Raw genomic sequence first — 24,354 nt, 5'->3', positions numbered from 1 at the left:
TTTAGAAATCCATGCTAGCTCTTCCTTATCAGCCCATATTTTGCCATGTGACTACTAATTCTATCCCAAATAATTGTTTCTGTAATCTTGCCCACCACTGAAGTTAAACTGACTGCTCTGTAATTTCTGGGCTTATCCTCAAGAAAGAAAAGCTCTGTATCTTGGCTTTGTCTTCACCAACCAGCTTGGATCCTATCAACACCGATTACTTCCAAGAAGGATCATACTTTTAGCTGTATTTAAATTTAGGTTCAGTGATGTAATTGGGTGGAGGTATGAATTACAAGAATGTATTTTTTTTTAACCAGCAGTGCTTGTAATTGGGTTTCAAGCATAACATTTCTTGACAAACCAGTGATACATTGATCTGCATTCAGCTGTAATGCATTCTGAATAGCATCTTCAAGGAGATTTTAGCTTCATGATGGGGACCATTGTTTTTTATTGTGGTCTTTGTCAAAACTCTTAAACATTTTCTTATCTGAGTATGTTTTAATGGTCATAAAGTAATGTGCTTTTAAATTGACCTTTTACACGAACAAATGGTGCTAATTTATAGATACATCTGTCAAGCCACTGCCCAAGCATATCATAACTTGGCCTTGCCAGCGACACCTACATTCCATGAAAGAATGAAGAAAGAAAACATTTCTTCTGTTCACATTTATTATGGAACCTTCCTGTGTAAACTAATCACACTGTAATTACATCCTCCCACCAGTGGTGACACTGTAATGCATCAGTTTTATGTCTCCCAGCTCCTTAGCCTGTATTGTGTAGGAAATTGCATTGGAAACATAGTGCAGGATTTTTCCCTCGGTGTGCGGGAGTGTGCCCGACATGCTCGAGCGTGAAATAAAGCGCGTTGACGTTGGCAGAGCGTGCCGACGTCAACGTGCACTCTCACGATAGTTCAGTCGACAGGCACGCGCCGGAGCAGGCTGCGCACCCACTGACAATTAAAAGGCCTATTAAGGCCATTAAGTTAACAATTGAGCTGAATTTTTCACTGCCTGTTCAACGTAATGGGTGACGGGCAGGCGAAAAGGCCAAGCGGCCTTTGCGTTTTTTAGGAAACTTCATCCACAGGCGGGCTGAGGTTTCCTAAAGCAAATAAACATAATATAACATTTTTACACTTGCATTAAAAACACGTCCCTGCTCATGTGACAGAGTGTGCCCCTTAGGGAGATTGAAGTGCCCTTTCACGCGCATGCGCAAAGTCCGCGCTAGGCCCACTCACCCTCTCCGCCCCCCCCCCCCCCCCCACCACCCCTGCACAGGCAGCGCTGAGCGCTGATGCTCGCGTTCCATGGTAGGCAGCCCTTAATTGGCCCGCCCGCCTAAAAACGCGGTGCGGTGCCAATCGTGGGCGGCAGTCAGTTGTCAGTTTCCCGACCGACCCAGCCCCCCCCCCCCCCCCCCCCCCCCCCCCCCCCCCCCACTGAGCACCCCCGCCAAGGGCAAAATTCTGCCCATAGAAACAGTAAAGAGTAGGCATTCAGCCTCTTGAGCCTGTTTCCCCATTCAATTTGATTTTCCTTTACTCATTCACATAACATTGATGTCACTTGCAAGGCCAATGTTTATTATCCATCCCTAATTGCCCTTAACTGTGTACCTTGATGCGGGTCTAAAAACACATATAGGCCAGTCTGGCTAAGTAAGGCACATTTCCTTTCCAAAAGAGAAGAAGATAGGTTGTTATAACAATCCAACAGTACAGCAGTTTCATATTTCAGCCTTTTATTCCAGATTTAATTATTGACTGAATTTACATTCCCTACCTACAGTTGTGGAATTTGAACTTACATCTGAGGATCATTACTCCAGGTTTATGGATTACTAGTCCAGTAACATAACCACAATGCTGTCATTCCTTAATTCAGTTAGATCATGCTGATTTATATCTTAACTCCAGCTATATGCCTTGGTTCTGTAACTTTTAATAGCCTTGCCAAACAGAAATCTATCAATCTTAGTCTTAAAGTTTCCAAGTCACCTAGTCTCAACAGCTATTAGGAGAAAACAGATGCAGATTTCCACCACCCTTTGTGTGAAGTAGTGCTTTCTGACATCATCCTGAACAGCCTGGCTCTAATATTAAATGATGTTCTTTAAATCTTAATTAAGTCTTGTTTTGGATAATTTTTTAAAACAGCTTTTTAAAACAATTCTACTTCTTGCTGTTCAAATCGCCATAGCCTTTGCTCTTTAATTAATAACTGGTCGATCTCACAAAAGCTGACATTTGAGGATTGTTTTGAATTCAAGAAAATTATTTCCAGTTGGATAGATGAAAAAAGGTTGAAATTGGGAAACTGTGGACAAGCTTGTGGTTAGGTGATTGGAGAGTGAGTATTTGGTGAGATAATGAGGGTGGAAGGCGCATGGAGTAATTGGCTGTGAGGTGAAGGAAACATTAATAAAGATACTGAAAGCCAGAAGAGTTGTATAGATGAGGCTCAGTGTAATAGTCTGGAATTTTTTTTTACTCTTTTATGATGTGAGGAACTTTCATTCCAAGTATTACATATTTGAGTGTGTGAGAAAGATGTTATCAATCATATTTTAAAAGTATAACTGAAAAGAGAGACATATTGTCGAAGAGTTTTGTCTTGCACTCATCAGGACAAACACTAGAATGCCAAATTTAAAACTATCACAACAATTTATACCACAGGAGAAAAGGGTGCTGATTGGTCGGCAAGTTGACTCTGATTGGCTAAGGTGCTGCTATGGAGAAAGCTACAGGGAACTATAGCTCCCGGGTAATCAAAAAAAGGTGCAAGGCTTGAACATATTCCTTTTGTTTGTAGAGAACAGATCCCTGAGGACAGATGGATGTCGCTTCTAGCAAGCATAAATGAGCCATGTTATGAACTCAACTGATTATCTTACATTGGTGTAGCGATTAGCTACTTTTCAAAATAATAATTCAGCTCGAATTTAGAACTGCAATCTGAAAGGGAATTAAATTCTAATCCATCTCTCGTATTTATTAAATAGCAATTAGACTTCGTAACTTTGAAGTGACTTAGACCATAAGACATAGGAGCAGAAATTAGGCCATTCGGCCCATCGAGTCTGCTGCGCCATTCAGTCATGACTGATAAGTTTCTCGACCCCATTCTCCCGCCTTCTCCCCGTAACCTTAGATCCCCTTACCAGTCAAGAACCTATCTATCTCGGTCTTAAATACACTTAATGACCTGGCCTCCACAGCCTTCCATAGATTCACCACTCTCTGGCTAAAGAAGTTTCTCCTCATTTAACCCCAATATAGCAACAGAATAATATATTCTACAACACAAGGTGCAATACCACTACCCCTATAAACCACTGCCTTACTGTGAATAATACCACAGTGCCAGTTCTGGGCCTCTTGTTTCTGATCTGCATAAGTGCACAAATCAGAACCTAGATTTAAATTGTGCAAAATGGAAGACAGCATTAAACCAGAGAGCATTGAGGAGCTAAAGAATTTGAAAAAGGTCAAAACAAAAGCACAGAAATTGCTGGAAAAATAACAGTGAATTAGCAGAACCTGCTATTATTAGTTTGCAAGGAACCCAGTAATTTGTGGCAGAGAGATATGACATGAGTTCTGATTCTGTTGAATGATCTGCGGCACCATGCCATTAACCTCGACAAAACCGAAAAAAATTACAACCTGGTCCTGAGTTGCTCCATTTAAATTGATGACATGTTGCAGAATTGCTGTATTTGTGGCCCTAAATCTATTTAGGGCTGACAATTCATGTCATAAAGCTCTGTTAATGACGTAATTTATGATCCTGACCTGACACTCAACCTTAGAAGCCTAGAAGGGGAACAAACATCGAGCCTTCCTCCCACAAATCGTCAATTGTTCTGAGTGTATTTTTTAAAATCCTTTTTGTCTGTCTTGGAAGTATTTTTATGCAAGTCTTTCCATCCGCATTCCTGTTAGTGTCGGAAGTCGATCGTTTTCAGGGTGCAAAGCTGTTTTGACACTCATGACTGCAAATTGGATAGAATTCTTTCAGAAGATAGATTTGGGATACAGTAGATCAGCAATGATGTTGGTGAATTTCACACACCTATTTGCTCTTCTGGTCTGTAACCACAAACTAGTGCCAAAAGAACAAGGCCAGAGGGGCAACCTGATCCCAGTCTTCCCCCCACTGCCACTCAGCCAGGCTGAAGGAAATGCATGAGACAGTCATGAACTCATGGTGAGAGCAATTCAGTCTGTGCCCCAGAACTACTGTGGAGATGTGTATAGTAAATTAATGCAGTGTGCCATATAATGTGCAATTCAGCAAATTTTAATGTCAACAATTTGCAGCCACATTTTAATTCAATTTTTCTTAAATCGTTTTGACATTCATAATACGCATATTCTTTCCAGATGACTAGGTACAATCACGTTAGTTGTTATCTACTTGTCAAAGGCCATCTGTCCATCTGTCTTCATATGTCCTTGTAACCACCAATTTTGGTAAAGAATTATGCAGAAACAGTTTATTTCTATGGATTCAAGCACAAAGTAGGAATTATATTTGCCACCTGAGGTTATTTCTGTTGCCGTTCTAATCCGTTTATTGATTTCTGAAAAGTGGTAATCTCTGGTTTACTGCTAGTGCCACATGCTAATGGGTGCACAAACAGGAAGATAGTGCAATGGAGAAGTGGCACAGGAGAGAGGGTTACAGAGTCCTAAGGCATTGGGACCAATTGGAAGGCAGGAAGGACCTGTGCAAGCTGAGCAAGTTGCTCTTGAGCAGGATGCGACGAATGACCTCTTGGGCAGGTTAACTAGTGCTGTGGGGGAGAGTTTAAACTAATTTAGACTGGAAGATTGTAAAAATTATGCCCTTATGCATAAAAAGGAGAGGGTTAAACCTGATAATGATAGGCCAAACAGTCTTAACATCAGTGAGGAGAAACTCACTAGAGACCATCGTCAAGGACAAAATTAATTCTCACTTGGAGAAGCATGAGTTAATAAGGAACAGCCAGCAAGGACTTGTTAAAGGCAAATTGTGTCTGACTAATCTGATTCAGTTCTTAGATGAAGTAACAGAGACGGCTGCTGAAATTATTGCATTTGATAAAGTACCAAATAACACATTTACTGAGAAACTAGAAACACATGAGATCAAACTGACTGTGGCAGCTTGGGCACATAATTGGTGCAGGGATCAGAGGCAGATTGTAGTGGTGAATGGATGTATTTCTGACTGGAAAGAAATATGCAATGGAGTTTCCCCAAGTGTCTGGTTAGCTTATTGATTTTCTTGTCATAAATAAATGATCTGGACTTTGGTAAAGGAGGAAAGTTTTTAATCTTGCAGATGATGTAATGCTTGGCAAAGTAGTAAATAGGATGAAAGTAGCCAACTTTGTGAGGACTTAGGCAGGTAAATTGGACAGAGAGATAGCAGATGCAATATAATGTGAGTAAGTGGGTAAGTGTGAAATGCATTTGGGAAGAACAACATAAGAGAGGCACTATAATCTAAATGGTACCATTTTGAGGGGACTGCAAGAACAGCGATCTGGAGGTAAATATTCCCAAATCCTTGAGGTGTTAGGGCAAGTTTTTTTATGCTCTGGGATGTGAACACCACTGCTAAGGTCATTAAATTGCTAATTGCCCTTGAGAAGGTGGTAGTGAGCCGCCTTCCTGAACCACTACAGTCCATGTGATGTAGGTACGCATAGTGCTGTGAGAAAGGAAGTTGCAGGTTTTTAACCCAGTGACAGTGAAGGAATGACAATAGAGTTCCAAGTCAAGATGGGGTGTTGCTTCGAGGGAGCTTGCAGGCTCTGGTGTTCGCTTGTGTCTGTTGACCTTGTCCTTCTAATTGATAATGTAGTTTTGTGGAATACTTGACTTGGTAAAAAGGGGCATTGTATACATAAACAAGGAAGTTGTGCTAAACCTTTATAAAACATGACTTAGGCCTTAACTGGGGTGTGGTGCACAATTCTTGACCCCATACTCTAGGAAGGATGTCAAAACCTTGGAGAGAGGGCAGGGGAAGTTTAACAGGATGGTACCAAGAATGAGGGTTTTCCGTTTTGTGGAGAGATCGTAGAAGCTGGGATTGTTCTCCTTAGAGTAGAGAAGGTTAACGGGAGAGCTACTAGAGACAATCGAAGTTATGAAGGATATTGGTGAAGTAGGTAAGGAGAGAGGGGGTCTTGTGGCGCAGTGGTTGCATCCCTACCTCTAGAAGCTACAGGTTCAAGTCCCAGTTCAAGTCTTTATGGCATTCATGGAAGGCGCATTCATAATGTGGTCAAACAGTTTGATTATCAGCCTGGAAGTCCTTCTAATATGCCTGATGGTGGGTGGTAAGAACGGGAGGGTTCCCTGGTCAGCCATATTGCAGAAGGCAACAGCAAACTGCTGCAGTATTTGGCCAGGTATAAGCGTGGACCAATCCGATGGAAGTCCATGGTTACCAATGCTCTCTTTTTGGGCATGGTATCTGGAGGAGGAGAAGAAACAGTTTCATCTAGCAAGTGGGTTGGTATCCAGTGGGCATAGATTTAAAATAAAGTCAAAAGAACTCCAAGGGAAATTTGGAGAATCTTTTTCCATGAAGAGGATTATTGTGATCTGGAATGCGCTGCCTTAAAGGGTGGTGCAAGCAGATTCCTCGGGGACTTTCGAAAGACAATTGGTATTGATGTCACTGAGGCATCTATGGCAGCTCTGAGTTTGTAACAAATAGGTAAATACAAGGTGGGAGTTTAAACTAAACTTCAAGTTAAATGTTACTTCATGAATCAGGAAAGTACGTATCTGAACTTTGCTATGTTTACATTTGATTTAGTAGGTCATTTAAGATATCACCTTTTTATTATCCAATCATCATTAAGTAGCATGACGGTGTTACCTGTAATCACAGATGCAAATTTGGTCCAATTCAAAAATTTAGAATTAACAAGAGGAATTTTTAAATCCTGGCCATCTGAGTGATCTCTGGAAACCTATTCCAACACTAACCTCGCCCCATAAAAATTGTATTCTTTTATCATTTACATTCCATTAAACTGTGCGAATCAGATCTAGTAACATGGTGAAAAGCTTCAACAACATTATTTTAACCTAAAATAGTCAGCTAAAAAAGATAAGTGTAGGATTAAAGGCCAAATCCTGGGACAGATTTGCAATGATTACAACTATGATCTCTAAAAAGGATCAATATTTTGGGGACTGACATTTGTGTAAAGCTTTCCCATTCAAATGGCAAATGGAAAGTATATTTGCTTCATTGTGCTGGAACTCATGGGGTGATTTCATTGGAAACTTACTTTCGATATCTTGTGGGCAAACTATCATAATCTGTTTGATTCTTTTTTTACTCTGGTTCCCTCTGTGTGCTGTATTTGAGTAAATATTCGCAAGAAACTGAAAGAAAGAAAAAACATGAATAGAACTTGGCTCTTTGATATAAGTGAGAATCAAAATCATGAGGGGTCTAGACAGAGTGGATAGAGAGAGAATGTTCCCATGGGTGGAAGGATCAACAACCTGAGGCCATTGATTCCTGGCGATTGACAAACGAAGCAACGGCAACATGAGGAAAAAAAACTTTTTTACGGCAGAGTGGTTATGAGAGGTTAGGATCTGGAATGCACTGCCTGAGAAGTGTGGTAGAAGCAGATTCAATCATGGCTTTCAAAAGAAAATGGAATAAGAAGAAGGGACCTAAAAAGAAAAAAGAATATGCAGGGTTGCAAGGAAAAAGTAGGGTTGTGAGACTAGTTGAGTGGCTTTTACAGAGAGCTGGCATGGATCTGATGGACTAAATGGCGTCCTTCTGTGCTGTAACCATTCTATAATTCCATGAATATATTCACTGGGGAATTTCCATGGAGTTTAAATGGAAGAATATATTTCTAAAGTGATACTTCAAAGATATGGAAATGTTGTGCAGACTGACTGGATTTTTTTTATCTGAATGTGTTATGGCACAGCTGATGGTAAATGCTGAGCTGCTCAAATCCAAAATGAAAACTTGAAACAACTGCCGCAACTTGTTTTGCAATTTGTATAAATTTTGAGACGCGTGCCTTGAATTCAGTAGTAATAAGACCACCAAGTCTTATAGGTTTCTTACAAAACTAAATTAAATCTTTATTAATAGAAGAAAAGATTTTAAGTACACACATTGATGTACAAATTACTACTATGCTAATTTCTAAATCCCCTAGTTAATCTAACTCCCAGTTACACTTTCATTCAGGTCACAGTAAGACACATAGATTTTAAAAGACCCAGGCAAAGAAACACAACACCCTGAACAATCAATTTCAAAGTGAGTTTTCTTAACTTCAGTTCTTTATAGACAGCATCTTGAGGCTTAGATGCTGAAGACTTTTCACACTTGTTAGATCTTAGAATTCTTACCCTTACATACTTGCCTTTGCACCTTTATACAAATTTTCCCCATTGTTTCACTATGTCTTTGGACTTTACCTTTCTAATAATAAAAATCCTTCACAGTACCAATTTTACCAGTAAAATAACACACTGTTTCTTAACTTCCCCTGGCTAGGTATAGTATTTCACTCCCTCCTTTTGAAATCAATTTGGCCTGGTTTATTTAAAAATGCAAATGTTCCCTTGACACCTATGTTTACCTACTTAACATTTCAAACCTGGCTTACCTTCAGATATAAAAACAAAAAAACTGCGGATGCTGGAAATCCAAAACAAAAACAGAATTACCTGGAAAAACTCAGCAGGTCTGGCAGCATCGGCGGAGAAGAAAAGAGTTGACGTTTCGAGTCCTCATGACCCTTCGACAGAACTTGCGTTCGAGTCCAAGAAAGAGTTGAAATATAAGCTGGTTTAAGGTGTGTGTGTGGGGGGCGGAGAGATAGAGAGACAGAGAGGTGGACGGGGGGGGTGGTGTGGTTGTAGGGACAAACAAGCAGTGATAGAAGCAGATCTATTGTACTATTGTTGTTGCCATCTTTTGATGATCTGCTTCTATCACTGTTTGTTTGTCCCTACAACCACACCACCCCCCCTCCACCTCTCTGTCTCTCTATCTCTCCGCCCCCCACACACACACCTTAAACCAGCTTATATTTCAACTCTTTCTTGGACTCGAACGCAAGTTCTGTCGAAGGGTCATGAGGACTCGAAACGTCAACTCTTTTCTTCTCCGCCGATGCTGCCAGACCTGCTGAGTTTTTCCAGGTAATTCTGTTTTTGTTCTGGCTTACCTTCTATTACATCAAAGCCTTTAAACCAGCCATCTTTAATTCAATTAACACACATGCACAAACACATTGACACAGACCCACTATTACTCTACTTCATAATAAATTCAAATAACATTTTGAAAACTATTGTATTTTCCTGACAGAAACAGAATACATTGTTAAATTTGCCTTTGTTTGAAACATAAGCTAGTCAAATAAATAGGAAAGTAGTTGAAACAAGATACATTTTTATAAACTTTTTTTTGTCTTTATCTGCTCCTCTGTATTTCATTAAATTGGAACACAAGTTTCAAAGTTGAACATTTGTTTGTGTTGTACTTCTACATAATAAAATATAAAGTTATATAATATTGTAAATAGTCAGGAAAGTCAGGTAATTGCAGATTTACTCAATAGCTACATTGTATTGGTCTTCACAATAGAGATCTGTGATCCTGTGAGGAACACACCTTCAGTGGCCATCAAGTCCTTTAGTAGGACTTGAATCTGGAGCTTCTTGTCTGTAGGTAGAGACACTGGATGGAATTTTCCATGCCTGCTGGCATTGGGCATGTTCGGCAACGTGAGCGGACAATATGGCGAGAAGGCCAAAAATCAGTTTCACAACATTGTGAAACCAGTTTGCGATCGTCCACTCAGCCCATCAATGGTGGGCCGCATTTCCTGCCATCAGACAGCGGGAACCTCATTATAATACATTTGCATGTCATTATAATGCCAGCCTGTCGGAATCAACCCCCATTGGATTGTCCACCAAATCATGCCTATGTGTTTCACAACAGCTTATATAAGGTGTGCTCTTGGCAGGCTGCACTTCGAGGGGAACTCAGAGGTGAGTGCATAGTAATGTTGCATAGCACTTGCTAGGGTCACCTGTTGGACTTCAAGGTTGAGACGACTCGTTTGGGGGTGATGGAGGGTGCAAGGGCTGCCCTGCAGTTGAAGGTAGTGCACAGACGCGTGCCGGGGGAGGGAAGCGGCCACGCATTAGGGAAACCTTGTATGAAATGACCATTCCTCTGCAGCTGAGACAGTTTAGACGCAGCCACATTGACATGCGTGGAGTCTGGTCCCTAGTTTATCTGCCTAGTCAAGCAACCCAGAGGCATGAAAGTGCCACCAAATGCTCCAGAGCTTTTTATCCCTTGGGCACAGACTGCAAACTAATGAATGTTTTAGTGGACTGCAGAGCAGTTGGACGACTGGGCACGTTGTACAATCTCCTTGCTAAAGCTGGCTGTGGAACAGTCACTGGTGGAGGCGCTCACAGCCCCTTGCAATGTTATCATCCCAGTTTGGACCAGTCTCCCCCATGGTTCAAGCTAACAGTGCAGCCTTGCAGTGCAGGTTAAGAAAATGCCTGAGCTGAGAGCACAGCATGCAGTCCAATGGGTAAGACTGCCACCAATCAGTCAGGTGGAGTGGGGCAGAGGTGGGTGGGGTTTTGGGCAGCCATTCAGCACGGATAAACTCTGGCAGTCCAAGTGGTGGCCTGCACCCTCTGGGATGCATTAAGGGGCCTTCAGACTTAACCAAGAGAGATTCTTAGTATATCCCAGCTAACCCATGCGTCTCTCTCATACATCCTGCAGGAGGAGTACATCAGGAGCATGGAGCCTGGTGAACTAGCTGTGTGCCTTATGGCGTACAGAGAGCGAAGACGATGGAGAAGAGAGCGATGGAGGCACCTGGCTGCACAGAGGGTGGAGCAGCCCCCGCTGGAAGAAGGCACGGCTGGGGCTCCTGCACACGTCACCAAAGAGCCACAGCGAGCCTTCACTGTTCAGCACCTAGCAAGCCCCAGGGTCTATAGATGCCACCTTTCATTCCTGCCGATGACCGAGGATCAGTGTTGCCGAAGACTGCACATGTCTAGGGAACTGGTCAGTCACATCTGGCAGCTCATGCAGGATTTGGCACCAAGGGTACATGGAGTGAAAGTGACCTTGGAACTCAATTTTTATGCCAGTTGCTCCTTTCAGTGCTCCACGGGTAACTTCTGTGGGATAACACAAGCCTCCACCCACAAGCGCATCCATAAGGTCACGGATGCCATCTTCGTGAGGGTGCACAACTTTGTAAACTTCGCCGAGGACCAGGAGAACCAGGATGCAAGAGCGATTGGATCTGCCCAGATCTTGGGTTTCCCACGGGTGCAGGGTGCCATCGACTGCACTCACGTGGCGCTCAGATCTCGATCACAACAAGTGGTCAACTATGTCAGCTGCAAGGACTTCTGTTCGCTGAATGTGTAACTGGTGTGTGATTACCACATACGCATCCTGCAGGTCTGCGCACGGTTTCCAGGGAGTGTCCACGACTCCTACATTTTCAGTTGGTCACAGATCCCTGACATCTTCCAGGATCCATAGAGGCTGCAGGGTTGACTCCTCAGAAACAAGGGTTACCCGCAGAGGACGTGGTTGATGACATGGCCTCAGAGTGCAGCAGAGCGAAGCTGTAACGAGGTTCATGCTACAGCTTGCAACTTGGTGGAGCAAACCATCGGGATGCTGAAAATGAGGTTCCAGTGCCTGAACCGGTCTGGTGGAGCCCTGCAATACAGTCCGCCTACTGTGCCCTTTACAACCTGGCGCTGCAACTGGGAGAAGAGCTGGCTGAGAAGGAGCTGGAGGTCTCTTCCGATGAGGAGAACATCAACGGGGATGAGGGTAAGGAGGTCCTCGAAGACATCGATGAGGCGAACTTCGACAGGGATGAGGGTAAGGAGGTCCTTGAAGGCGTCGATGAGGCCCTCGCACTGGTCAGATAAGGCACGCAGACTCGGGAGGCCTTCTTGGATTTGTGGAGGATGATGATGACATACAGTGAGGAGGCACCATAGGTCCTCACATTGCTTCTATGAACATTTGACTCCAATCTGGCTTCTGGCGGCGCACGTACCCTCTGTGAGAATGCTCCTGTCATGGAGACATAGTGGAGGCCCTAATAGTCACCCGATTGCAGAAGGATGATAACGACATGCAGTGAGGACTCTCCATAGATTTTCACATTGCCTTTGAGAATGTCTGATACCTGTCTGGCCGAGGGCAGCTTGCTTATGCTCTGTGATCAGGGACATGTCATAGAGACGCACCCATGAAACTTTAGAAGCATCTGATCCTTTGTTCACCATCAGCACCTGAGCCCTTCAGGAGCTGGAGCACAGCGTCATTGGTCACAGATGCTGAAGTGATGGGGGGGCCAGCCCCACTGTAAAGGTGCTGAGAACCTGTAAAGGTACAGAGAGTATGAGAGAATTCTGTGACACCTGCCCACAACATTCTGGCAGCAATGACCAGCTCCATCGCAGTGCAGGCATCAGTAACGTGTCCAGGGAGTGTGAAGCCGGACCATCACCGTGGTCTGAAGGCTGCACAAAGCACAGGGAAGAGGCCCTGGACTGAGACACCTGCCTTTATCTTGTGCAGAAACGTTTCACATCTGAGTGACAAGAACACTGCTCGTCAGAACAAAGAGCCATAGGCAGGGAGACATTGTTAAGAGTTTATTGACAATAGTGAGTATTATGTAAAAGTGATTAACACCCGTGCCCAGGCTGTGCAACTGCTTGGCCTAAATAGCCAAGTGGTTATGGTACTGGGTTTGTAACCCCAAGATCAAGAGTTCAAATCTTACAATAGCAAACTGTGAAACAACGTAACTTCATCTGAAACAGATGGAAACGGGTTTGTACTCGAAAGAGTTACATCTTCTTAATCTTCCTAACCCTGCCGCTACGTCTTGGACATCCACAGCAGAGTTGGAGGCAGCCTGCAGACCGTTACGCCCTGTCTGTGATGACCTTGACAGGCATCCTCTGGAGGGCCAAGACCTGGAGGGCCCCAGCCTGCTTTCAGGGCCCTGCTGTATGGCAGTGGCACCCTCCTTGACTTATGGAGCTGGAGCTACTGGGGTCAGAAGAAGATGGGATTTGGATGGGCCAGACACTCCTGGAGTCACCTGGGTGGATGGCCCTGGTGTGTGCACTTGCTGATCCTCCTCCCTATGGGTGCCTGAGGGTCCCTGGCAGACTCCTTGAGGAGAAGGGGAAGCTGGAGTGAAATCGAGCTGCCTCACACCCCTCTCACATACACTCTGTTAGAGGCCAACTGTGACATCAACGATGGAGTTCAGTGCGCTTAGCAGTGCAGGAGCAACATCCTGTACCAAGGTCTCCATGGTGGCCTTCAACCTACCAATGTTGACCTCGGTGCGTTGACATGCCGGCACTATCACCTCAGCCTGAAGGCGGACGGACTCCTCCACCATGCCTTGCAATCTGATGAGTGCAGCGGGCATCCCTTCCTGATGTTCCCGAGCTTGCCTTTGCATATCCAGCAACTGAGACATGACCGAGTCCAGAGACTCGTCAACTGACTCGGACTGAGCAAAGTTCTGGCCTCCAGCACTCCAAGTACCGGACACCTGGGAAGTCCTTCCCATCGCCTGCTGTGGATCACCCGATGGGTGATTTCGCTGCCCATCCTGCAGCCAGAGCAGAGGTAGAGGACATCACGGTGGGTCTCCACGGCGTTCAAAAGGCAGTCAAGGGACGCTTCATTGAACCTGGGGCTGCAGCCTTTTTGCCTTTCGGGGCCATGTCTTCCATGCAACAATAGTGAGCTGGAAGCACTTTAAATATGGCACCCAGCGTGAATAAGCAGCGAGGTGATGATGTGGTGGATGATTGAGAGCCCGTCCACCATCAAAATTGGAATGCATAATGAATGCGGCGGGATTTGGAAGCCGCCATTGCGGCAATGGGAAAAACATTTTTCCCGCCCACGATTGCACTTAGTGGAAATCAGGGACGATTCTGCCCACTATCACTGCACCTCAAGTCCCCCTTAGGTATTAGTATCGATTTTATATATTATAGGATTTTTATAGGTGGCAGCCATGGCTCAATTGGTAGCACACTGGCCTCTGAATCAGGGATTTGTGGGTTCAGTTCCCGCTTCAGAACTTGAGGGCGAAAATCTAGGCTGATCCTCCATTGCAATAATAAAGGGGTGCTGCACTTTCAGAGGTGACATCTTTTGAATGCAGCATTAAACCATGGCCTCATCTGCCCCCTCAAATGCATGTGAAAAGTCATATGATACTGTTTTGAAAAGGTGCGGGGAATGTACTGGCCAATATCCATCCCTCAGTCATCATGTCAAAAACGGATCATCTGGTCATTATAACACTGCTGTTTTTGAGAGCTTCCTGTTCGCAAATTGGCTGCCATTATTCTTACATTGCAACAGCGACTACACTTCAGAAGTACTTCATTGGCTATAACGCACTTTGGGATGTCCAGTGGTCGTGCAAGGTGCTTTTTAAATGCCACACTGTCTTTCTTCTTTCTTTATATGGACTTCCAGAAGACATTTGACAAGTTAATAAAAATGCAAGTACATGGAATGGAAGGCAACTTATTGACTTGGAAAGGGATTGGTCCAGAGATAGGATGTGACTCATGGTGTCCTCCAGGGATCTGTGCTAGGGCTTCAGCTGTTCACAATACTTATAAATGACTTGTAAGAAGGAATAGAGAGCTGTATATGTAAGTTTTGCTGACAGGTGGCACAGTAAGTAGTGCAGATGGAAACAGAAAGTTGAAAAGGAATATTGATAGTTGAGTAGGCAAAATTGGCAGGTAGAGTTCAATATAGGAAAGTGTGAGGTCATCCACTTAAGAAAGATAGATCATGGAAGGCAAGGATGAAGGTCTCAACAGGTGGTGAACTGAAGCAGAGAAGTAAATTTGGCAAGGTTACAATGCTACAGAACCTCTTCTGGGAAACCAGCAGTGGTAATTCAGGAAAACAATTTTTTAAAATCCTTGTGTATTTATTTTCACCACCTTCCTCTCAGTGTTTAGGGGGAGAATCTTCTCCCTGTTGGGTGGGCCGGTCGGGAGCGGGCGCAGAGCCGATCGCCACCCGCGATCGGCTTCGTGCCGCTATTTTATGTGGGCAGGCCTTAATTGGCCCGCCCAGCGTGACACATGCCCGGTAGCGCTCGGCGCAACCTGTGTGGGTGGTGGTGGGGGTGGGGGTGGAGGAGGGAGAGCCGGGGCCTGTGCTCTTCACGCATGTGCGCGAAAGATCGCAGAAATCTCCCTGAGGCACGCAGCTGCCTCAGGGAGATTAAGTTGATAGTGAAAGTTCAAAATAAAAACAGTTAAAAATCACTTACACGTGTCCCCTCATGTGACAGTGTCAAATGTTTGAAAATTTTTATTAATGTAATAAACCCTTCATGAAACCTCACCGCGCCCGTGGACGAGGCTTCATGAAAAATGCGCAGGCCACCTGGGCTCTTTGCCTGCCCCCCGCCAACCTTAATGTTGGACGGGCAGCCCTGTCAGATTGGTTAATTACTTTATTAATGGCCTTAACAGGCCTTTGACAGTTTGGCGAGTACGCAGCCACCTCCGGTGCACGCCTGCTGAACTAAAGATCAGAATGACGTACAGTGACATCGGGACGCGCACCCGACATCACCTCGCACCGGCATGTGGGGCCCACCCCCATACGCCAAACAGGAGATTCTGCCCTAGACCTCTGTTTTTCTAATCTACAGGAAAGACTTGCCGACAAGGCAGAAGTACAAAGAGTGGCAAAGGCTGTGCAAAAGCCTTTAGATCATTTTATACAATCATGCAGCTGATAAAATTAGTCCAAAAATGTTGAATATAAGCATAGATTGAAAAGCAATTGAAAGTGCCAATGGACACCTAGGAGATCATAGACAATGGGACAAAGCAACTTCAAACAAAAGGTAGGGCATTAGGGTGTATATATATATATATATATATATATATATATATAGCCTGAGAAAAGATTCACAAGTCCACAAATAGGCTCGTGCTTCTCACTGCACTCGGCGGGTCAAACTTCTTGTGCGATACTTGGTTTTGACCATCATGCTGTTAAGAAGTTTACAGACATTACAAAAAGAGCAATGATACTTATCTAAAGCATAAACAGAGTTAAAAAGGGTGAGGAAAAATTCAAGGAACTTAAATTCAAAAGAGAAGATAAAAGTTCACTTGGCACTTTGTCAGTGGATTCCTGTTTAGAAATAAGCCAGTTAAGAACATAATAAATAGGAGCAGGAGTAGGCCATTCAGCCCCTCAAGCCTGCCTTGTCATTCAATAAGATCATGGCTAATCTGCCCTAGGCCTCAACTCCTCATTTGTGCCAGCTCTTCATAACCCTTAACTCCCTGATATTTCAAAAATCTGTCCATCTGCTCTTTAAATACTTTCTGTGATCTAGCCTCCACAACTCTCTTGGGTAGAGAATTCCAGCCATTCACTACCCTCTGAGAGGAGAAATTCCTTCGCATCTCAGTTTTAAAAGAGTGTCCCCTTATTCTATAACTCTGTCCCCTAGTTTGAGATTTCCCCCACTAGTAGAAACATCTTCTCAACATCTACTCTGTCAAGACCTCTCAGAATCTTGTACATTGCATTATGATCACCCCTCCTTCTGCTAAACTCTAATGAATAAAGGCCTAACCTGTTTAGCCATTCTTGATAAGTCAAACCCTTCATTCCAGGAATCAGCCTAGTGAATCTCTTTTGAACTGCTTCCAATGCCAGTGTATCCTTTCTTAAATATGGGGACCAAAACCGTACACAGTACTCCAGGTGCAGCCTCACCAACACCCTGTACAATTGTAACAAGACTTTTAAACCCCAAACCCCTAGCAATACATGCCAAAATTAAGGAGAAATATATAAAATATTAAATGTTATAAAGGAAATTACAGTAAACTAAATCCAGATGACAGATGGATACTGACGATTAATACATTTGGAAAGATATAGGGGAAACTTTTTTTAAACTCGTGATAGATGCCTGAATAATCTACAAAGTAAGGCAGTGAAGGTACATTGGAGTTATTTAAAAAATAATCAGAGAGTCCAATGGTAGAATTAATGTCCTTCAATGGGTCGATATGTCTTTTCCCCTGTCTGACTTTCCTTATGTACTTACTGCAGACAGTGCTACAAAAATGTCAAGTAGCTAACCTCTTGATCAGCGTTTTGGGACTTAATAATTGAACTTACAGTTAGCAGAAATAGCTCCCTGAAGCTAGAAGCATAGAAGTACAGCAAAAAAGGCTAGTCTGCCGAGAGGAATTTTAACGTGTCATGGGGGGGGTGGGGATCAGACGAAATGGGAAATGATGAAGGTTTGAAGAATGAACATGATAGTGCTGTTTACAAACTGCTAAATTACTCTTGTTTGATTTAATTTCAATTCACCAAAACTGGAAGCTAACTTGCCCCAGGCTGGTTGGCAATTGAAAATGTTCCAAGCTTTCACTCAGGCAGTTTATTCGTTAAGGGCAGGCTTGGAGACTCCAGAAATTTGTGCTTTTATTCCTGCTAATTTGGGCAAGTGTATGAGCTTGTGCATTTGGAAAATACATATCCACTCTCTTGATTGGACACCCATATTATCACGATGGACAGCTCTGAGAGTCAAGGAAAAGCGGAATAAAAGTAACTGCATACAATCTCCTCAACAGTGTGGTTGTGCATTTGAATGTTACATGAAAACAACACAAGAATTTTGCAGAAAATTAGTTGAGTATTTAGAACACATTCTCCCAAGGCTTGGAGTGATGCAGCGAGTAATTCACCTCCTGATTTTCCAAATCCTGTCCCAAAACCTTTCCCCTATTTACAAGGCACAAGTCAGGAGTGTGATGGAATACTCTCCACTTGCCTGGATGAGTGCAGCTGCAACATTACTCGAGAAACTCAATACCATCCAAGACTAGGCAGCCCGCTTGATGGCCACGTCATCCACCACCTTAAGCATTCACTCCCTCTGTTGCCAACACACAGACATCACACACTGCTGCTACTACAAGATGCACTGCAACAATTTGCCAAGGCTCTTTTGACAGCACTTTCCAAACTCACGATCTCTACCACCTGGAAGAGCAAGAGCAGCAGACACATAGAAACACCATCACCTGCAAGGTTCCCTCCAGGTCTGACTGATTGCTCCAACAGGAGCTGGCATGGACTCAATGGGCCAAATAGCCTCTTCCTGTGCTGTATATGACTCTGTAAGCTCACACACTATCTTGACTTAGAACAATATTGGCGTTCCTTCACTGTCACAGGGGCAAAATCCAGGAATTCCCTCCCTCATAGCTCTGTGGGTATAGCCACACCTCATGGACTGCAGAGGTTCAAGAAGGCAACTCACCACTACCTTCTCAAAGGCAAATGATATGGACAATAAACAGTCATGTCACACAAGTGCCAGGCAATGACCATCTCCAACAAGAGAGAATCTAACCATCACCCCTTGACACTCAATGGTATTACCATCACAGAATCCCCACTATCAACTATCAACTGAACCGGACTAGCCATATAAATCAAAAACAGAATTACCTGGAAAAACTCAGCAGGTCTGGCAGCATCGGCGGAGAAGAAAAGAGTTGACGTATCGAGTCCTCATGACCCTTCGACAAAACTAGGCGAATCCCAGGAAGGGGTGAAATAACCCCTTGCTGGGATTCGCCTAGTACTGTCGAAGGGTCATGAGGACTCGAAATGTCAACTCTTTTCTTCTCCGCCGATGCTGCCAGACCTGCTGAGTTTTTCCAGGTAATTCTGTTTTTGTTTTTTGTTTTTGTTTTTGTTTTTTGTTTTTTTTTGTTTTTTGTTTTTGTTTTTTGTTTTTTTGTTTGTTGTAGCCATATAAATGCTGTGGCTACAAGAGCAGGTCAGAGGCTAGGAATCCTGCGACAAATAATTCACCTGACTCTCCAAAGCCTGTCCACCATCTACAAGGTACAAGCCAGGAGTGTGGTGGAATACTCTCCATTTGCCTGGGTTAGTGAAACTCCAACAATACTCAAGAAGCTTGACACCATCCAGGGCAAAGCGGCCTGTTTGTTTGGCATCCCATCCACAAACATCCACCCCCTCTACCACTGGCACACAGTGTGTACCATCTGTAAGATGCACTGCAGGAACTCACCAAGGATCTTTAGATGGTGCCTTCCAAACCCACGATGACTACTACCTAGAAGGACAAGGGCAGCATATACATGGGAACACCACCACCTGGAAGTTCCCCTCCAAGTCACTCGCCATTCTGACTTGGAAATAAATCACTGTTTCTTCACTGTGGCTGGATCAAAATCCTAGAACTCCCTCCCCAATAGCACTGTGAGTGTACCTACACTACATGCACTGCAGCAGTTTAAGAAAGCAGCTCTCCACCACCTTTTCAAGAGCAATTATGGATGGGCAATAAATGCTGTCCTAGTCAGTGGCGCCCACATCCCGTGAATGAGTTAAAAAAGACACTGACCTTGCCAGCGATGTTCATATCCCAAGAACAAAAAAAAAATTACATCCGTTTAATTCCCATCTGAGGGTATTACCTACATGCTTTATTTTTATTACTGTATTTGGGTAAACGCAATGTTGCATTAAGTTTCATGTTTAGTGCACTCATGTTCTTTTCTCCTCCAATTTTCTCTCAGTCTTTCAAGGAGCTACTGAGTCATGAAGGACATAATTATTTTAGCTTCCATTGCCCTCCAGTGCAGCACCTAAGTAACTGTTCCTAATGTGTTAGTTGGGACAGTGAATATTGGTGGACGTTTCAAGCATAGGAGTAACATCATAGGAAGGATATTCCAAGATTCAACCATGTGCAAACCCCACCAGGGATTGGCGAATATTTGATGCTGTGCAATGATTTTTTTTTAGCTTTTCCTTCTTGCCAGCTAAGCACTGGAGTATTCTTTCACTACTGGCTCCCTCTACAAATGGAAAAAAAATGTGCATTTATGTAGCATGTTTCATCTCCCAAGGTGCCTCACAGCCAACTTTTAAACTGTAGTCACTGTTGTTACATAAGCAAATGCAGCAACTAATTTGCTCCCAGCAAGATCTCACAAACAGCAAAATGAGATAAATAACTAGATTCTCTGCTTTTGTTGTGTTATTTGGGGGATAAACATTGGGAGAATTCTCCGGCAAAGAATACCATAGGATCTTATAGATCCACTTAAACAGGCAGGTGGGATCTTGGTTTCTGATCTCATTCGGAACATCAGACCTTGAGGTTGTGGTCTGTATGATCCATCAGGACAAGGAATTGTGTATGTACCGACTGAGTTATGGGGAGAGTCCTCCAAATCAAACTTTAAAAGTTGGACAACAGAGGTAAAGTGGAGAACAAAGAGGAAAAGCAACATGTTCTCCCTGACACACAGCTCCAAGTGAGCTGTATGTAAGCTAGGACCGAATCGCCTGTATTCTCAAATCCTCAGGACTTAAAATGCAGTCACTGTTGTTTTCTTGGCAGTCATGGCTGTCAGTTTACATACAGCAAGGTCTCACACTTTTTCTGCTGCTGGTTGTGAGTAGCACCTCATCTGAAAGACAGTTCCTTTGACAATGTAGCACTAACACTCCCTCGTTCCTGTGCTGTGGCACCCAAGCCTGGGTTATGTGCTCAGGCCTGTAGTGAAGCTTGAAATCAGAACTTTCTAATTCCAGGAAACAGTACAATCACTGCACCAAGGTAAGGCATGTGATTGTCATTTACAACATGCGTGATATTTCTCTTTTAGCTACCCATCCCAGGTTGCTGAGGCCAGTCATAATTCCCCTCTGCAGCCTCAGCTGAGACTGGTAAACTTGCACATGTCAGCAGTTGAACCCAAAGCTTTCCTCGTTTATGTTGGCTCATGTCGTATCATGGTATCATGCATTCATAAGTTATCTTTACTTACTGAGCCACAGGGGGAGCAGTTTCCCCGTTGCTTTTTAAACATCATTTTCTTCCTCCTACATGCTGCATTGCCCTTCAACTTAAATGAGTAGAGCTGTCGAGGCCATAGAAAATAGCTTCAGTGGGGAGCCCTCCAAATCTCTCTTCATATCACATTAGATTTTGATCCAAAAGATAATAAATAATTAGCTTGTTTTTGTTGAAATTTTTGCTTACTGCACACAGTTCCTCCTTCTTCCTTTCTTCCTCTATATCACCAAAGTAAAAACATGTTGTAAACAGGATTTAAAGAAGTTGTGATTGTCCAGTACAGGTACCAGATTCTCAAATATGGAATTTATTGATCGTAACTTTCAAACCATACAATCCCAAAGGATGAAATTTGCTGATTGTTGGCTTGGCTTCTGAGGTGGTTGAGGAGAATGGTCCAGTTGTTCGACAGCACTCAGTACCTAGCCTTAATTTATCAACGCACAAACGGCAGAAGTAATGACCCTACCAATTTTTTCTGCATCTAGGCCACAGTGCAGTTGACATCAGCAAGGTAGCACGACGGCACCGCATGTCTCCATTCCCTTTAACCTCGATGGACAAGGCCTTCATCACCGTGCTGGAGATGACCCCAGTTCTCGGCACCGAAATAATCAACTATCGAGGTAGGATTGAAAATTGTGGATTACAGTTTGTCTTTCAGATCTGTAAGTGGCTTCATTATCGAGCGGTTGTCTGAAGTTAAATTTGTACCGTAATTTCTTTAGGGCTGAGTGAGGAGAGAAGATTAAATCTAATTTATTTTATTGCAATTTTTTTTTTAAATCCAGAAATGATGCCCAGGTGCTTGATGATATGAATAATGCGAATACAAGTGAACTTCTTAAACTTCTGTCTTCTCTTGGTTACCTGTGGCTACTTGCATTAGACTTCAGCCATCTTACTGTAGAGTTTCAATACAACAGTATTTTAATGAGTAGTGAGTCATGCTTCTGCTCAGTAACACCACTGGCAAATGCATTATTCAAACCTTTGTACTGTTTCCATGCCCTCAATGACTTTTAGCAACCAAGAACAGCTCTTTTGGTTCTTAAAAGCCAAGTAAGAGTCTGGTGGGTTGGTAACTTCACAAAAGTTAAGAGGACCTGTTGGGGAGCTTTCAGCTTCTACTACGTGTTCCGATTATGTTATGTCCTTGTACCATCCTTTCGATTATAGTGTGCCCAATATACAATGTGACTTCAACTGAGGAAGAGGCCTACAATTAAAATACTTTTCCTTTGTTAATTTAGCCTTAGCACAATAGACAGGTAGAATGAATGATGTGTATAATTCACAGCCTTTATTATTTGAAATACAGGTCTTGGTAAAGGCATCCTAACCTGCAGTAGGTTAAAAGAAGTAAGGTTGTCGGAAGCAATGTTTATTGATTAACCTACTCATTTGTCGTACCCAATATAAGATCTGTTTTGAAAAAATATCATTCTCTGCATTCTAGAATTTATACTCCTCATGTAAGCGCACTGGGTATTCCAATTACTTTATAGTACCCGTTATAAGCTGGTGCATACTAAGAAAAATCTGTTCCTCATTTTTGACTATTCAGCATGAACTGTGAGCAAAGAAAAATAAGTAGATCCCATACACCAAGTAACAATTTCCATTGGCAAAATTTTAATTAAAGTTTAAAGAAGTTGCAATATAACAAGAGTTGTAAGAATCATATGTTTGTACTTCTCGAGGTTATGAATTACTCTGATATTTGTTGCATACGGGGGTGTAGAGGACATAAAATTGGTATCTTAATACAGCTTGTCAGTGACTTTCATGTTAATGTGATGTGCAACAACTAGAAAAATAGTTGATTATATCTATTTTGCGCTTATGATGAGTATTACCTAACGCTCTGTCTTCTTCATGGTTCCGTGTCCCTCCAATGTTAACTATGTAGTTTACCAGGTCTTCAATCTTATCCTGCAAGTTCTCCAAATGTGTTGAACACCTTTGAGCCATTGGTCCACCACCGCCCCCCTCCCCCACAAAAATGTCTCTAACATGTTGATTTTTTTTTTCCCCAATCATTATTTTAATCCAGAAAATCCCCTGGTATCATTTAGTCTTTTGTCTCAACCCTAATTCACTTCATTTGCTTGGGCACCAGAGGTGGTAAGGGATTTGTAGGTGAACGCAAGGTCATATTCAACTTGGTTCATTGAACCTGTGTCCTTTGCTAAAAGCCAGAAATCAGTGACAAGTGTAAAACATTATGGCATTTTTGAAAATGAGAACTAATTTATATTTGTTCTGATTTTATTTCATGTTTTCGGTGCAAAATACATAAACCACAGCTTTCACGTCTGACTACTTTGTAATTCTGTTTCAGTAATGTCAATGAGCATTCATCCAATGAGTGGCTTAGTTCTAATTTGTCCTCTCTACCCTATATAGGAAAAGATGACAACTTAGGTTATATTTGCTAAGTCCTCAATTCTGGCATGTTACTGCACCTGCTGCCAATATGTAAAGGAAAGACTAAAACTAATTATTGCTGAGCGCGCAATTGCAGTTTTATTGATCCCTCGTTATGTTTATGTTCATTTGTTTTTGTCTGAATTACTTAATCTAACAGCCTAGGAAACAATGGACTTGCTGCTACGGTATTCTTCGGGAATCTGACAAAGAACTGAGCAGCTAAAGGAAAGTCACTAGTGCCCTGCACCCAATCTTTTTTTATTGTTATATTGAAGTCAGTGGTCAAATTGAAAGGCAGAACAGACTTGAGATGAATGACCTACTTCAGTTCCTATGGACAAGGATGACGAAAATTGACCATTATTTTAATTGCAATGTCATCAACTAATGACTCCAAATGAAGAATGAAAATAAAGACTAAATAGAGATTCTCTGTGCATTAAATATTCTTCAATCTGCATTCTGCGTGTAGTATAGGAGTATAATCTACTTCCATCACTCTGGGATAACCATATGTCAAGCCTGTACATGATATTGCACATATATGGTTCTGCATGCTCTAAACCTGCATTAAATAAATCATGGGTCTTAAGCCATTACACTAGTTTCCTCCCCTACCGCAGATAAAGGTTCTTTGTTCTTTGCTGTCTCGTTGCCAGAAGTGTGGAACTGAGTCTCCAGTTTTGCCACAGGATCAGTAAAAATCCCTCGGGAATTTTTGTTGCTCAGTTGACCTGTCCTTTGTCAGGTTTCCGAGGAGCCTGATGTAACAGTCACAATTGGCACTGGGCAACAAACTTCAGAATAGGCTAAAAGAAAAAACAGCTATGTGCTTCTCAGTTTATGAGATGACTAGCAGCAAGTCCATTGTTTCCT

At 42.9% G+C, this 24,354-nt stretch overlaps 1 protein-coding gene across 8 annotated transcripts in view; it reads left to right on the top strand.

Moving 5' to 3' along the window:
* gphnb (gephyrin b) overlaps positions 1-24,354 on the top strand; it is a 432,935-nt gene that overhangs the window by 334,552 nt on the left and 74,029 nt on the right. For all 8 annotated transcript variants that reach the window (XM_041214790.1, XM_041214785.1, XM_041214786.1 and 5 more), the window contains one exon: positions 21,534-21,671. In XM_041214790.1, the coding sequence (XP_041070724.1) occupies positions 21,534-21,671 (138 nt within the window). The remainder of the gene's footprint in view (positions 1-21,533; positions 21,672-24,354) is intronic.

Source organism: Carcharodon carcharias, chromosome 20, assembly GCF_017639515.1.
Source record: "Carcharodon carcharias isolate sCarCar2 chromosome 20, sCarCar2.pri, whole genome shotgun sequence".
NCBI lineage: Eukaryota > Metazoa > Chordata > Chondrichthyes > Lamniformes > Lamnidae > Carcharodon > Carcharodon carcharias.
The sequence above is the reverse complement of the archived record's forward strand: the minus strand, read 5'-3'. Positions and strand labels throughout refer to the sequence as shown.